The sequence below is a fragment of the Aegilops tauschii genome, chromosome 3, assembly GCF_002575655.3.
Source record: "Aegilops tauschii subsp. strangulata cultivar AL8/78 chromosome 3, Aet v6.0, whole genome shotgun sequence".
Taxonomy (NCBI): Eukaryota; Viridiplantae; Streptophyta; class Magnoliopsida; order Poales; family Poaceae; genus Aegilops; species Aegilops tauschii.
The window spans coordinates 362,133,349-362,149,835 of NC_053037.3; the positions used below are offsets into that span (position 1 = coordinate 362,133,349).

Below are 16,487 nucleotides of genomic sequence, written 5' to 3' on the forward strand. Positions count from 1 at the left end.
GTCTGAAAGTCCACTGAGATTATAATGAATGAGTTGTCCTCTGTATTTGAGCTATTTCTAAATATTGTACAGAATAACACATATTTAAATGTATATAATTAAGTGAGTTATACTATTTATTCCAATTATATGATTTCCTGAACTTAGGGACCCAGCTTCACAACGTGTGTGGGTTTTGTGTTGATAGTTAGGTCGGCTGGTGGTGCACCTTCCTGTGTTGTAGCGGTTTATGTCCGATTTTCCGTAAATAACGGGATAATTCTCTTTTTTTTAATAAAATGAGGCAAAGCTTTCAAAAGAAAAACTTACTGAATAACTGCGGGCTTCTTTTCCCAGTCATGGGAGGATGGAATCTCGGCCTAGTTATGCAAGAGTTGGCAAATACAAGCGGGCTTCTTTTCGTCCCTCACGCAGGCTCCTTTTTGCAAGATGTCCTGTTTTTTACGTTTTGCTTTTCGAAATATGCGAATTGGCGTGTTCATCGTAGGAAATCACACAAACAGGCTGGAGCAGTTGGATTCTTTGCTCTTCTCCCACGCCTCTATTCCCATGTATACGTACTATTGTTTGGATTGACCGGACGAACGGATCTAAGTGAGGAAATGGAAGCTTCTTCTGTAATGTTAGCAGGATCCAAATTAACCTGCAGCAGCATCTCATACACGGCACAACTACACAACAATCCAATGAACAAACGGCAAGACCACTAGCTACTAGCTAATCGAGGATCGAACCCTGCACAAGCTGATCTTCATCTGCTCCGCGTGCCGGCGGGCGGGCGGGCGGGAGGCTAGGCGCCGCGGTTGAGCATCTCCTTGTAGTTGAGCAGCGAGTTGAGCCTCTGCAGCTGCAGCTGCTGCCGGAACTTGTTGATGAAGTCGTCCGCCCTCTCGTCCACGCACGCGGCCTCCGGCGCCCCTGCGTCCTGCCGCCTCGCCTCCGTCAGCACCGCGCGAGCCGCAGGGGCCCTCGGCGCGCTCTGCACCAGCCGCGCCGGCGCCGGCACCGGGGCGCGCTCCAACCTCCTCACCTCCGTCTCCGTGGCCGGCTTCTTCGCCACCTTCGCCCTGGCCGCCTTCTCCGCCTCGTTGCCCGTCTTGCTCGCCGGCTTCCTCGCGGCCGGCTCAGACCGGCTCCTGCTGTACTGCTGCTGCTTGCTGCCCTCGTCGTCGTCCTCGCCGACGTTGCCGGGAGGGTTGTAGTTGTACTCGGGAGGGAAGTCGCCGGAGCGGAAGCGGTAGAGGCCGAGGGAGCGCAGGCGCTCCATCACGGACGACGTGCGCGCCAGCGGGGCCGGAGGCGGGGGAGGAGCGTACCGGTCGTCATGGTCCTTCTGCTGGTGGTGGCGGTCGTCGTCGCCGTGGTGGTCGTGGCGGCGGGGGTGGGAGCGGGAGGTGAGCGCGATGGTGCCGATGACGACGTTGAGCAGGAGGAAGAGCGTCGCCGGGGAGAAGTAGCCGCGGACCAGAGACCACGCCGGCGTCACGTCCGGGGCGTCCATTTGGCTGATCGAGCTCGCGCCGCGGCGAGGATCGGTGAGGAGACGGGCGAACTGGTGCGGAGGTAGCTAAGCCAAGCCAGGTAGGAGACGTCGGTGTGTTGGGTGTGCTGATGATGTTTCGGTTGCCTGCTTGGCTGCTCGGCGAGGTGATAAATATACACGAGGAGAGGCCGGACGCCACGCGGCGCGCGGAGGCCGGTGCCCGGCGGTGGAGCGGGGGAATGCTTGCTGGGGAGGGAGAAACCGTGTGTACAAGAGTGCCGCCTCCTCGTGCACCCGTAGCCGACCATGGACCGTGCCAGGTTGGAGATCCCCAAACCCATGAGCTCAATTCAATGCAAGCTGCGTGTGCTGTGGCCCACCACTGAGCATCGCGTCGGCCCTAGCGTTTCATCATCATAGTAACAAAATGAACGACAGTGGCGCTCTCTTTTTTTCGAAACAACAATGATAGCACTCTAGCTCGTCATTTCATCAATCCACATTTCCCGATGTATCCAAACAAGCAGCTGAGAGCTAGATTTGGAGGACTATTTGAAAGAGTCGATTCATTCAATTATGTGTAGAGAATCTTAACTCTTTTACTTGTCACAACAATATACCCATGACCAGCTTGGGTGACGCCTGGTTTATCATTCCGATGCAGCAAGCTAATATGCCATCCAGGTTTTAACAGCCGGGTGGGTGAAGGAACCACGTGGAGAAACCGTCCAGCTAGTGATGGAAGTTCACTTGCCGCGTGTGCCTTGGCACATGTCACGTGCCTCGACCTGCCCTAGTGGCCAGATCGGAACCGCGGCAGGTCAACCTGACTCGATCCACCGCGACTTAACGTCAATTGCGCTGTTGGGACGATCCCATTAGCCTATGCACATGCACATCTTTAACATGGACAAGATAGATGCCCTTCAATGTCAATCAATTATTCAGTAAGATGCGGAAGCACGAATTTACTACACATACCTCTTAATCTAATGCACAAGGATTTTAACAGCACAGATCTATTTTATACTCACCCCGCACATTACCGGCGGCGGCCCGCTTTGTACCACGAAACACATCTATTAGCTTAAGCTCATTATTTGTCTAAAACTGAAACTACATTTGCCGTCACATTAACCATATTAGATGGAATACAACAATATTCCACGGCACAGTGAAGCGCAAAATGCCCTCTGCCCATACAAACTCAGCAACAGTTAACGTGACCAAAGCACAAATTGCACAGCGACGGGTAACCCATGAATGAAAGAAAAGTTGTCAAGGAAAAAGGCAACAACATGATCAATAAAAATTGTCAAGTAAGAAGCAACTAGACAGGCTCAAAAAGAGGGGGGAAGAAGCAACTACACAATTGAGAACAAACTGACCAAGTCATAAACACAAACTCATTACAAGCAATCTCATAAGGTCCGCTAGAAGCTACCGGTACAATGTTCCCAATAGGCCAATACCCCAATAGTCTGGCTACAGAAATAAAGCTCCGCTGTGTTCGCAGAGCATACAGATTCGAATCATACAACAAGTTAAATAAGCTCACAAGCACCTTAAGGGTACAAGTCTGGGTTGTTCTAGCATCAGAGGACATGACCAATGTTTCAAATGGACAGATAACTACTATCTCATGACTCAAGCCCTCGGAGTGCAGCTGGCCAAGTGAGACTTGAAGGTCTCCAGCTCTGAAACAACCTCGTCCTCTGGGCGGTAGATCAAATCACTCATTCGCCATATCTGGATCAGTAAAAGAATCAGTAAGAATTTAGTACCAAGCATGTTATCAAGCAAAGGAAAACACCAATGTAACTGTTACACCATATTATAAGTACTCCCTCCGTAAAGAAATATAAGCTCATATATTTCTTTACAGGGGGAGTACGTGTTATTAATATACTCCCTCCGTCCCAAAATAAGTGTCGTTGACTTAGTACAACACTTATTTTGGGAAGGAGGGAGTACTATTAAGATAGGGTCAGAAGGAAACTGATGATACAGTGCCGATATATTCTTATTCAAGCTATTTTGAGATGGGAGTCATGTATCCGAACTGTAATGTATTTCCAGTTATAAGCACATAAAACTCTATGTACCATATACCGTATATAATATCTAGCATGTCAGTTCTTTCTAGTAGTGTGGTTTACACCATGATTGCGCAATTGTAAGAGAAGTACCTGCAAAGTTCCACCTCCGCCAGTGCTCTCACCATCATCAGATACACTCACAATGGTCCAAGGATCTGAAGAGTTCCAGTGGAAATCTACGATCTTGTCCCTAGCAAGGTGAACAAGATAAACAGATTATTACGGAACAATGGAAATGCAACATCAATTTACGGCATAACATGGTTTTATCGTCCCTGCACATCTAGTTAGCTTTGACTCTCAAAGTATGACAAGATCCAAACCAATTTGGAAGTTGCCAATGGCATAAGCCCTCATTAAGCCCGTGAAGGAATCACAGTAGAATGGAACTCTACTGCTAAATCATATTTTATTTTTTACGTGCACAAGTAGACATAAATGTCACGGGTGCATAAGATCTCAAGAGCATAAAATAACAATTCCCTCTGTATTTTTATTTTGCCAGAAAGTCTGAGCTACAATATTAATGGTGTAGACTGAAATAATGCTTTCCATGTCCAGGTTTCTCAGATACATTCAAGTCCACAATTGCACAATCATCTATCAGCCCATGTTAGACCAATGATTGGATTTAAGTCTCATGTTTACTAAATTAGTCTGCTTGTGAATTTCTTCAATTCTGTGAGCAATATGGCAGAGAAAATGCCAACAGACATGGTATAACCATTCAAGAAAAAGCCGGGTTTTGTGTTTCATATACCACATGAAGAAGTAAGATATGTAGAAAAACAATGTACCTATGACCTGCGTGTTGAAAGAAAAGCCCGCCAGGTGAATTGGGATTTTTCTTCTTTCCCACCTACACCGCGAGAACTTTTATCAGTCTCAAGACTATTACAGAACTAGTACATGAGAGAGAATGAGTACTGTTAAGTGAACTCCCATCGCCAGCGGCATATACCTTCTCATGGTCCCACACATTTAAGAAACCATCTTCCGCAGAGCTTCCGAAAACAGATGCTTTGTCAGGAGACCACTGAAAAGCACAAGGTATGAATTATTGAACTGACAGTAACCAAATGTCCATATCCACATGAAAAGAACAAGTATGTGGCCAAAAGGTTCTCTTTACATGCCTGAACACAAAGGACGGCAGCTTTATGGCCCTCAAATTTGTGAATTGGAGAACCAGCACCTCCAGGACCCAGATTTCGCCGATCCCACATACGGACAGAGTTATCAGCGGAGCTAAATATGAGAAGAAACCACCATAATTAAATGTGCAAAAAATTGACAAATATAGATGAAAGCATAACGTCAAATAGATCTGAAATAACTAAAGATTTCATCAGAGATTATACAGAACTAAGAAGATATTCATGTCCCAGTTGAGACGTACTCCCTCCAATCCAAATTACTTATTGCTGAAATGGATGTATCTAGATATATTTCATTTCTAGATACATATGTTTTAGCGACAAGTAATATGGGTCGGAGGGAGTACTAAATATGGAGAAAAAAATGTGCAAACAATTGACAAACATAGATGAAAAGCCAAATATCAAATACATCTGAACTAACTAAAGATCTCATCACAGATTATTCAGAACTAAGAAGGCATTCACGTCAACATACCCAGTTAAGATGTAGTTAACATCATGAAGATTCCAATCGACACAATGAACATCTCCACCATGAGCTTTCTCAACCTGGACATCAGAAAGAACGCAGTTCCAAAATTAAGATGCTATGTTCATTTAGAAGAAAGAAGTACATTATACTAAAAAGATACTTCAGCCTCTTTACACCAAGACAAAGAGATTTTGGTTGCACTAAAATCTAGTTGACTGTAATCCCAGTGTTACTAAATCTGCTCTATAATCACAAATTCATAACTTGTTCAACCACAGATAATGTATGTTGGCCAATTTAAACAAAAATGTAAGTACATTTAAGGAAGCAGAATGAAACAACAAAAGAACCATACTACCCGGCAAATATATCAAGCTCATGTGACTAAGAGCATGTTCAGTACTCTTCCCACACTTAACTCGCCTTGCTGGTGGTCAAGGGGGCATGTTTAGTAACCTCGGCACCAAAGAGCGAGCAAGATTCTTGCTATTTTGTAAGGCTAGACAGTGGTGGGTGGGTTTGGACGAGAAAATCAACCATTCCAATGAATCATCAATGTGAGTCATCATTGACAATTACTCCCTCCATTCCATATTAAGTGTACGCCGACACTTAATATGGAACGGAGGGAGTACCAATCATCTCCTTTCCTTAGTGAGCTCTTGATACACAACTTCTTGCAAGAAACAATGTTGATACACATAAGATAGAGAAGAGTGTCACCTTAACAGCTGGGCTGGTACCAGTCCGGGCATCCCAGAGAATAAGACAAGCATCATCACCGACGCTGCAGAACTCCTGTGCACTTTATTCAAAAAAGAAAAGGAGCACCATAAAGATCAAACGTACAAACAAACAGCAAACCAGAACTTCAAGTGCAAGCTCTTACTCATGTAAATTGAAAACCATGTCAATCAAATAGAAAATAACCATAAAAACAAGAAACTTAGTGTAGCATATTACCTTGAAGGGCAGAACTGGACATCTTCAACAGTGCTATCATGGCCGTGGAATACACCTCGAGGATCAACTTTAGGACTATCCTTTTCATTTGCAGTTTTGCTATGCTTGCTGCCTGATGCCCCTGGGGAAGTCTCACTTTTTGAGGAGTCTCCAAGTCCAGATATGTGATCTTGGATGCTCCACCAAACCACAGACTTGTCCTTCCCTATTTACATTTTGCACGTGAACAAAGCTCAAGTTATCACATCAGCTCACTCAAATAAATAAAAGGAACTGACGCATCCCTTACTCCATTGGGTCCACTGAAGTTGACAAGAGACTTTTAACCTTTTAGGTCCCTATTACTTTAAAGGTGATCCAAGTAAGGTCGATCAGATAAGCTAGCAAACAGATGGTCCAGTTATCACATTGGCGGCTTTGGTGATTAGTTCTAATTTTTTTCTTCATTTTTGCTTTATGTGTTAGTGCTGTCATGCCATCTCCCTTTGCCAGCTAAATCAGGAGTGGGCCTATCTTGGCTCACACATGCTCCAATGGAATCGGAAGTTCCGTTCTGAGGTTCATGGACACAAGTAACACAATCGTGTATTACAAAGAAAAAGTATACGGACGTAAACTGTGATATCAAGTCAGATCATCTCCCAATTTCTTGGGTTGTTATTTGTTAGGAACATACAAAGAAGGTTATGTAGAGGGACGGAGGGAACACTAAGGCGACGAGAGATATTTAATTTTCAGTGGAAAAAAATCCTGGAAGAGACACATTTAGCTTGCGTCTGACATTGCAGTAGATTATGATAAATCCACTTTCCTAAAAAGTTCTTGCCTGTTTTACCGTTTGGTTAATCAACATGTTCCAGCTATTGCAGTTATTTCTCCACAGCATACTATAAAATAAATTCAGCAACCACAAACTGCACCTTGATATTTGAATAAATCAAAAAGGGCCAGAAGATACAAGCATATTACAAGAAAGAATTCTGCTAACCTCCTGAGAGCACATATGGTTCTGCTGGACACATGGCAAGAGCAAACTCAGCATTTTCCTGATGTCCTCTTAAAATCTGACAAACAGTCAACGGTAGTGAGCACTATGTATGAAGGGAAAATATCCCGTGGATACCACTCCTATGGTGAAAATTCCATGGAAGGCATGTTTCAAAATTCCAAAATTTTCTCAAAAGAAAAATAGTTACCGAGGAGCTGGTGTTCTATAAACATATAAAATTTGAATAGCAAACTCGAAATCAGCGAGAGTTCTGAAAAAGAGAACAGAGAAAAGAAAAGTGGAACAGTAAAAATCCCTATCCATGGTGCCAAATTTATTTATTTTTCATCAAAATTAGAAATCCAAATGCAATTATTTAGATGGCAAATGCAATTATGTTCAAACATGAAATTTACATGTCTACAGAACATACCTCGCCTACACATGGTGTATACATAAAAATATTTTTTAGAACTTTCTTGTTCCACAGAGTTTTCACCATTAGAGTGGTTTTCATCCAATATTTTTACATATATGGTACATAAAAAAACTGATCCATTCTAGTAAAGTAAATTGTGTATATACATGCTGTTGACATCCTACTAGAACTTTTCAGAATCCACCCGAAGTCACACAAGTTAAGAAAGAAAAAAAAAATACCAAATCAGGGATATTAGGGATATTATCACTATCCATGCCGTTCACATCCTATATGATTTTTCCAGTCCATCATACAGAAATGCAACTTTCAACATCTCAAAATGACACAAAATTGAGAATTACAGATAAGAGAACATACCAAATCAGGGCGAGAATCAGTAGCTCCTAGGACAGCATGTCTATTTGGCTGGGCCTCAACATCCCAAATAAGCACCTGTTTGGGGACGTAGAAAGCATATAAATTCATAAAATGTCACCGGAATGCTCAAGAGATTATCGACTCTTTCGAAAGAATTAAGCAGCAGTATAAAGGCCTGGACATACATCTGGACTGTCCGTATGAGTTGCGATGATCCTACTGTTCTGTGGAAGCTCCCTGATTCGGTTTACCTGGATACACAATAAACAAACAAAGTCAGAATGCATCAACAACTGACTTCCAACTCATAAATCAAAATGGCATGAAAAGTAAACTGCTAGGAATGCAAGCTAAACACAAGAACACAAAGACCATCTTAGAAAACAGAAAGACACAGATCAGATAACATAAAGTTTCAAAAATGAAGTACCCAGTGTAAATTAAGAGAAAGAGGATAATCAAGATACAGAAAATTAAAAACAGAGTAAGCAACGTGTAAAGAAGATAACTTGGATACTAAGTAGTTGCAACTTAGGAATATACAGGACAAATTATTACCTCTCCAGGGTGAATGATAGTCTTGTACTTCTTTACAAAAGGTGATCGTGCTTCCTCATTGAACTGCGGTACAAAACAGACATCTTGTCAGCTCTATTCTGAACCAATTAATGACCAGTATGAAGAATTCCTAGTTTAGGCCCTCTCGAACATGTTAATGCAAGAATACTCCACAATACATAAAAACCAAGGAACCACCATAAGTATACAATCATATACAGGCATAAGAAACTGGCAGAGAAGGTTAACTGAGAACTGCATGCAGGAAACACCATAATTATACCTTTATACGCAGGCATAAAGGTCAGAGGCCAGATCTATATATTTACATGCATCTCAAAAATCACGCTATTCTGCACTAACAAACTGAAATTGTAATGGAAAACCAATGAACAGTGAATAACCTGTGATATGTGTTCTGCAGCTGCAACCCGTGGCTTCACAACTTCACAGTTTGCAATGACCAGGGTATTTGGGACACTTCCATCTGTCTGAAACCATCTCAGGAATAAAAAAATACTATAGTTAGATCTGGATAAGAAAATATACTCATTATGTAACAAAAACTGATAATCAGTCGGAGATGCTAAAAATCTGTTTGTGGCAGCACTCAAACGGAGGACTTTTGAAGGTCACCTGCTCTGATAGGTAAAGGCGCTGACGATTCTTATAGGTAGCCTGCTCAAACTGAGGACCCCACCTGTTCCCAATCAAACCAACAGATCGGCAAATAAATTAGTTACAGAACCCACTATTTCAGGTCAAAAACGCTGCAAAAATGAACGAGCATGCTTCCAAACAGAATGCCACTAATCTGCAATGTTATTAGCTTCAAAGTACCAGGTGGTGAGTAAGGATGCACCACAGAGCCGATGCTCAAAAAGCAATATCATCAAATCGTGCTCACTCTATAGATGGCAAGCAATCACATTGAAAAGATAAAACGGTTGACACCGGCAGGAGCCACCACATCGAAACAGTTCATTAAGGCAAGCATTACATGAACAGAGACACCAAACCCCCATCTCAAATAGTCGCATCCACAAAAAACCTAGAACCCAAAACCCTAGGGCAATAACTCAACCCAAAGTTTCCACCCTGCTCACCATAGCAGCCCAGGCACTAACAACGCGCAGATCTGGAGACACCGCGTGCACAGGCTGCACTGCCACGGAGCAAAACCCTAGATACGTTCGTGAAGGCAAAACCCTAGATACGTTCGTGAAGGCAAAACCCTAGATACGTTCGTGACGGCAAAACCCTAACCCCACATGAATCTACTCGAACACAATGCCTACGACCACGGAACTGCGGGAATGGAGAGGGGAAGCAACAGAGGAGGTCGCAGGAAACGGGGATTACCGGCAGGAGAGGGATGGCCAGACGAGGTTGTGGTTCGCGAACCAGTCGTAGAGGACCGGGATGAGCGACTTCCATTGCGCGTACCGCTCGTCCACCGCCGCCCTCGATCCGCCTCTCTCCTTCATCTCCGCTCCGCTGCTGGCCGCCGCCGGCGACTGCTCCGGCCTCTCTCTCTCTCTCCCTCTCGCTCTCAGGGGGGGGCGCTCTCTGGAGTCTGGACTGTTCCTGTCTGCCTCCCGCTCGGTGCGAACTGACCAGGCGCGGAGGAGTATCTAGGCTGCGGCTGGGGTGAAAACGGTAACAGATGCGGTGTGCAAATGGGCCGAGCCCTTCTGCGTTTGGGCTCGTGGGTACAAACGTCAGAGAACTTTATGGGCTTCAGTAAGTAGGGCAGACAATTTTTGGAGACTACTAAGAAAATATTTTTCTTCTCGAAAAAATGCTAAGAAATTAATTTTTATGCTAATAAAAACTAAGAAAACATTTTGGATTTTCTCAAAAAAATGGAGAAAAGTAACACTCATTTGATGATTTTTCGTTTTTGAGGAAATTTGTTATTCCTTTAATTCAAAAAATATCTTTCATGTATATATTGTACTAGCTAATGTCTGTGTGGATTCTAAAAAAACTAATGTTTGTGTGTTGCCACGAAACAGCAAACTTAAATGTGAGATATTGATCAAACATTGATTGTAAAAATACAGATAAAAGCGGGAAAAGAAAACGGTACACAAAAGAAGAAAAAAGCAATATGAAGTATACCTAGAACGACATGTCTACTGATTTTATTGGAATATTTTCCTTATGCATGCTAATGCACCAAACAGTTAGCAGTGTGGTGGAATTAGGTCAAGAAAACCTATAACTTCATCGATCTTCAGAGTCATGATATATTTACTGAATGATAACTTTAATATGGGATCTTTCTGGACACACGTATAATTAAAAAACCTGAAATATGATATTACTGAACTAAACAAAAGATGCAGTGAAGTAATCATCATAAATGTTTTCCTTTTGTTTCTTCATTGTGTTCACTGCATGGTATAACAAGAAAAAAAATCGTCACAACTGAGCTTACATGGCAATTAATCAAATGCCTATTTAATTCACATAGCAATGTTCGTATGTGGATAAACAGCGTGTTTGGTAGTCCTAGGGAAGGGGAAGGGGAATTAGCAGTGGGAGTTGGCTGGGGGGTTTGAATGTGGGAAATAGACTTCTAGTCCCATTTTCTTGTATGGTGATTGAAAGAAATTTCCCGCGAGAATTTGATAGGGAAACTAACTAAGAAAATGGGCCCACCGTCAGTACTCCATTTATAGACATGCGGAGCGGGAGCAATGTACATGGCGACAACTTTTTTCTCTCATTTCCCATTCCCTTCCTCAATTACCAGCCCCCCATCAGGGAAGAGATAAGGGGGAGTTTGGTCCGTAACTCTCTTTCCCCTCCCCTCATTAATTTCCCTGTCCTCCAAACAAACAAGGGACTTTTAAGTCCTACAACCCCCTAATTCCAATTCTTTGATACTAATTGCCCTGAACAAACACGCTGAAAGTAACCCGTGCAATGGAATGCAATACCAACAACTCCTCCCCTCAACACAACATGTGCAGATTGTAATATACATATGTAATAGTGTCGAATGTGTTTGTTCTTGGAAGGAAAAACAATCCAATTTGAGAAAATGTTCATGTCGTACGAGATAAACGCATTTTGTGCCATACTAAATGACCCTAGAAACCTCGTTGCACAAAATAAATCATGCAAAATTTACTCTGCACAATCATTCACGAAGAGAAAACAAGATCCAATACAATGGTAGGTAACGAACAACACAACGGGAGGGGTAAAAAGGGAGAACAAGGAGCATATTTACCTTGGGTGATGTAGGATCCTGGGCGCGCCGGCGATGCCACCCTGCGCAGGAGCATACGCGTCTCCAGACTTGCCAACGCCGACCTGCAAGGAATCACGACGTAAGCACGCGCTTACAACTAGCCACTCATCCATCTCTCTCTCTCTCTCTCTCTCTCTCTCTCTCTCTCTCTCTCTCCCAGACAACCTATTTGAAACCTACCCACGAAGGATCCCGGCGGCTCGAAAAGAGGGAAAGAAGAGATAGGTGGAGGAGGAAGGCATGGAGATTTCACCAACGAATCTGGTAGGGCTGGTAGATTGGCAGGTAGCGGGGATGATGAAGGCGGCGGGGTGATGGGACGGCATTGCCTAGGGCGTCGGGGGTGGCGTACCGAGAGAATCGTGGGTGTAGGTGGTCACGACAGTTGTTTTTTAAGCGAGTCATAAGTAGTTTCCTTTTTCCCCATCTTTACACATGGCTTCTATTTTTTTGGGAAAGGAGAAGAGGTGGGTTGGGTTTTTTTGGGGTTATACTCCATCGTGTTTTCAGGTTGTAATCGTTTTTCCTCCAACGAAATGTTGATGCTCATCCACCGAAATGGACCAAAGCGGGGTAATTACTCATACACCCAAGAAATGGCAAACATTGTATATTTCCTTTTATTCCTACTGCAAAATCATGACATGTTTCCATCCATGTGCTTGCTATAGTTAGGTTCTCAAAGCAAGATTATCATGGAACGTTTGTTCGCAACAAATTTTACATGTATGCAACATCTTTTCACATAAATAACCAACAAGTAAGGCGATTTACTAGTCGCGATGTTGTGGCACTAAAGTGCCAACCAGGTCACACGCCATCAGTAGTAAGATCGTCTTCAAGGCGGACCCTTGAACTGCCCGCATACGTCCGGCACGGTTCGGATAGCGAAAACCATCCAACGCGGACCTGTATCGGTCCGCCAAGCGGTTCAGATGTATTTCTTCCGGCAAACCCGAGACACCGAGACAAACGTGAGGGGGTTTTACAGGAGTCCGGACAGCAAACACGTAGGACTTCGACACCCCCGACCCACCCAAAACCCTTCCCCGGACCCCGCACCTTCGTCCTCCCCATTTTCTCTCGTTCCCGCTTCACCCCTAGAAGTCCGGATTTTGAATAATATAGTCATTCTAAACAGCATCTTGATTTGGATGTCGACATTAGTCACCAAGAGCGGCCAAATTTCGTGTTTTGACCCTTTTCACATAGAATTCAGGATATGACCTCTGTTTGATTTTTTTTCGAGATTTGACCATTTTTCCTACCGCCACGAGCCCTGGCGGTAGGATTACGTAGCCTACCGCCAGAACCTGTGGCGGTAGGATACTTATCCACGTCAGCAGCGTTAACGGTCTCCGTCCCCGTCCGTCCCATCCTACCGCCACTTGCCCTGGCGGTAGCCTGTCCGATCCTACCGCCAGGGTACCTGGCGGTAGGGTCTAGGGCACTTATAAGCCGCAGGCCGCCCCACCCCTCCCCCTTCTCCCCCAACCAGCCACCCCAAGAACAGAGGAGTTCTTCCTCTCGCCCCCTCTCTCATCTCCTCCACTCCTCCCTCTGATCTTCGTCGTTTCTTCACCGTTTTTGCGGATCGAGATGGCCCGGAAGAAAGCAAGGTAAGCTTCTTCGATCCCTTCAATTAGTTTTAGACAAATAGCTTCCGATTCGTCGCATTATTTGATTCAAATCACTCCCTTTTTTGAACTAGATTTAATTATTTTGAACCCTAGGATTGATTTAGGTTGATTCTAGATGTTATATTTTGTTAGATATGAACTCTAGTCACTAGTTGGTATGGTTATGTGAAGATGAACCCTAGTTCATATTATTTTTGGAGGATTTTTTTTATATGATGCATGTGGGGAGGAATTTGTTGTGATATGATGATGCATGTTGATATGCTATGATTCAAGTAGTGGATGTAGTTGGAGAACAAATGTTGAGCTCTCAAAATGAACCTAGGTTTAGATTTTTTTCAAGTGATGAACCTTTTGTGTGATGAATCTATATGTTTAGGTACGAAAGCTTGGAGCAAGCACCGCCGACTCCATCACCGCCTGCTCCTCCTACTCCTCTGCAGCACATTCCGTCAGAGATACCGCTCCCGTACATGTACGAGACCTTCCCCGAGATGTTGCAGCCGGTAGGATCTGTCTCAGACGAGGTCCTAGAGGCGACGAGGGCAAAGCGGTGGCACTAGAGGGAAGAGCGGATCCTCGACGATGTCACGGGTTGGTCACAGAGCGTGAAGGAGTGGAAGAAAGTGAAGGCAGAGATGGAGGCAGATCCAAGTATCTGCCGTGTCCGCCGGGAAGCGTGCATTGAAGTTGCGCAGAATTACTCCAACTATCTCCTGAGCAATTTGGGCCGGAGAATCTATTTCGAGAGCAATGCGGAGGAGAGAGCCAGGATGCCGCCCCCAAGTGCATCTGCGTTCGATATCATCAACTTGGGAAGGGCGAAGGCGAAAACTCTGGCGGGCAGGGCAAGGTGGGAGTGCTTGAACGGTCGGATGCCGACTAGCGTTCCGCCTCCGCCTGAACCAGTGGATCCGCTGCCGTATCTGTCTCCACGGCCAAGCCTAACATACGAGGAGCTCTGAAGATGATGATGTTTGCCCGCTCTTCGAAATTATCAGCAAATCGTCTTTATTAGTTTGTCTTGTGTCTTTCAATTATGTTCTCGATGAATAATGAAACTATGTACCTCTTGTAATGTCATTTGTTCATTATCAATTCAGTTTGAACATTAAATTAACTTCATGCCATTTGTTCTTGTCAATATAAGTATACTTTCATGGTAAAAGAAATGAGTATATACTTTCATGATAAAAAACATGTCTATATACTTCAAGTGTTATTATTGTGTATGTAATACCATTTGTTTGAGATATGTTTTTTAGCCTCTATATCATTGATGTGAAAAGAAACAAGCAATTAAACTTGAATGTGTAAAACACAGGACCCTACCGACAGGGACCCTCGCGGTAAGGTCACACAACCTACCGCCAGGGCACTTCGATATTTCGTTACAGAAACTTTCGTAGGCAAAAACCCAGCCACCACCTACCGCCAGGGGTTCTGGCGGTAGGTTTAGACAGGCTACCGCCAGGGCCCCTGGCGGTAGGTTACTTATCCACGTCAGCTCGGGCAAACGGCTGTCGTTCCCCTCCGTCGCACCTTACCGCCATGGACCCTGGCGGTGGCCTGTCTAACCCTACCGCCATAACCCCTGGCGGCAGCGAAAGGGTCAAATTCCGAAATTCTTTCCAACAGGGGTCAGATCCTGAATTTCTATGCGAAAAGGGTCAAAACACGAAATTTAGCCACCAAGAGCCCATGACCACAGATCATTTTGCACGCACACATTACTTTGTCCGTTAAATATACTAGTTGGGAATATGTCCACATTCCTTCCAGCTAAACAGACGCAATCCTGCATCCCTCGTTTCTCAACGCATCCCATATAAAACTGCCGCACCTGCGGCTGCCGACCTGAGTGACGTGATCTCGAGTCGAGAAACGAACAGCAGGTAGAGTAACAATGATTGATGAAAATCACCATTGGTGATAACAGTACCCTTTGTTTGGGATCCACTAGAATTCGGATCCGCGAAAGCACTGCGTATCACCGGACACGGGCGCAAGTCCCAAAATCTCAACCTGTTTGCACCGGGTCCATGTTGCTGTGCATATGCCTGTGCGAGCGAGAGACTGATGAGCCCACGCGAGAGGCGTCCCACCACATGGCCAGGTCCAGGCATGTCGGGCAGGCCTCGATCACCATTCGCCGGCGAAGGGGTGGCGTCGCAGCGCGTTGGAGCATGGGTGATCGCGATTCCTGGCAGCACAGTACAGTTGTCCGCCGTTCCTAGGATCCGTGCTGCCTCGGATGGACGGAGGAGGCCGAGGCCGACGTGCATCTGCCTCCGCGGGCAGGCAGGTGATTATTACGAGTCCGGTCGGCGAATGATGGCGAATAACCCGACGGCTGGGCTGGGTCTGGGTCTGGGTCTGGGTGGGTCGCAGCGTCACGTCCCGGTCGCCAGCAGCCACCCCCGTCCCACTTCCGTTCCCGCGCGAGCGCCTTCATGTTCCCGGTCCTCCGCGCAATCGCCCGTCAGCTCTGCACCACTTGCTGCGAGAAATCGGAGATTGGGAAGGAAAAAAAAATCAAATCTCTTGATACGGCCCGGAAGAGAACAGAGTTCCGACCTAAACCGCGGTTTGACTCCTCGTCTTTCTCCGCCAATCTCACCGCCGCCCGCGCCGATCGTCATGCGTCAAACGGCTCCCGACTTCCGCGAGCTGCCGGGGGACGTGGGGTGCGCCATCGCCTCGTGCTCCATTACCCACCAGTGCACGGCGTGGTGTCCTTTGCGGCCATCTCTCGTGCAGGTCAAAATGGCACGCGCGTGGCATCTGGGGCTTGGCTGACGCAAAGCCGGGGGCCGGTCGCTGTCGGCGCCCTTGGACTTGGACGCGCGCTCGGTGGAAATCGGCACGGATTCCACCGGCGGCGGCCACCCCCGCACTACCTACCTGTTCGACCAGGCTCCAACTAGTTCGGTCGTCTCGTACTCCTAATTTCGTCCCTGGATAGCCGATGGGCTCGTCTACCACGTTGTCTTGACGAGTGTTGTACACGGTCGATCAAACGGAGACTCGTGCAGCGGTGCAGGGAGTAGCTGACTTACG

General features: G+C 45.5%; 2 protein-coding genes across 2 annotated transcripts; both read right to left on the reverse strand.

The window, feature by feature from the left end:
* Nucleotides 1-591: 591 nt before the first annotated feature.
* LOC109770848 (uncharacterized) lies at nt 592-1,785 on the reverse strand. Its single transcript, XM_020329560.4, has one exon. It carries the CDS (start codon nt 1,499-1,501, stop codon nt 791-793), a length of 711 nt encoding a protein of 236 aa, XP_020185149.1. The 5' UTR covers nt 1,502-1,785; the 3' UTR covers nt 592-790.
* Nucleotides 1,786-2,855: 1,070 nt separating this feature from the next.
* LOC109770844 (WD-40 repeat-containing protein MSI4) lies at nt 2,856-10,171 on the reverse strand. Its single transcript, XM_020329553.3, has 15 exons — nt 9,885-10,171; nt 9,159-9,222; nt 8,927-9,013; nt 8,523-8,585; nt 8,150-8,215; nt 7,965-8,039; nt 7,166-7,241; nt 6,178-6,382; nt 5,938-6,019; nt 5,218-5,291; nt 4,719-4,830; nt 4,544-4,618; nt 4,380-4,441; nt 3,673-3,772; nt 2,856-3,232 (listed from the first exon to the last, which is right to left on the reverse strand). Exons 1-15 carry the CDS (start codon nt 10,007-10,009, stop codon nt 3,131-3,133), a joined length of 1,368 nt encoding a protein of 455 aa, XP_020185142.1. The 5' UTR covers nt 10,010-10,171; the 3' UTR covers nt 2,856-3,130.
* Nucleotides 10,172-16,487: the final 6,316 nt, after the last annotated feature.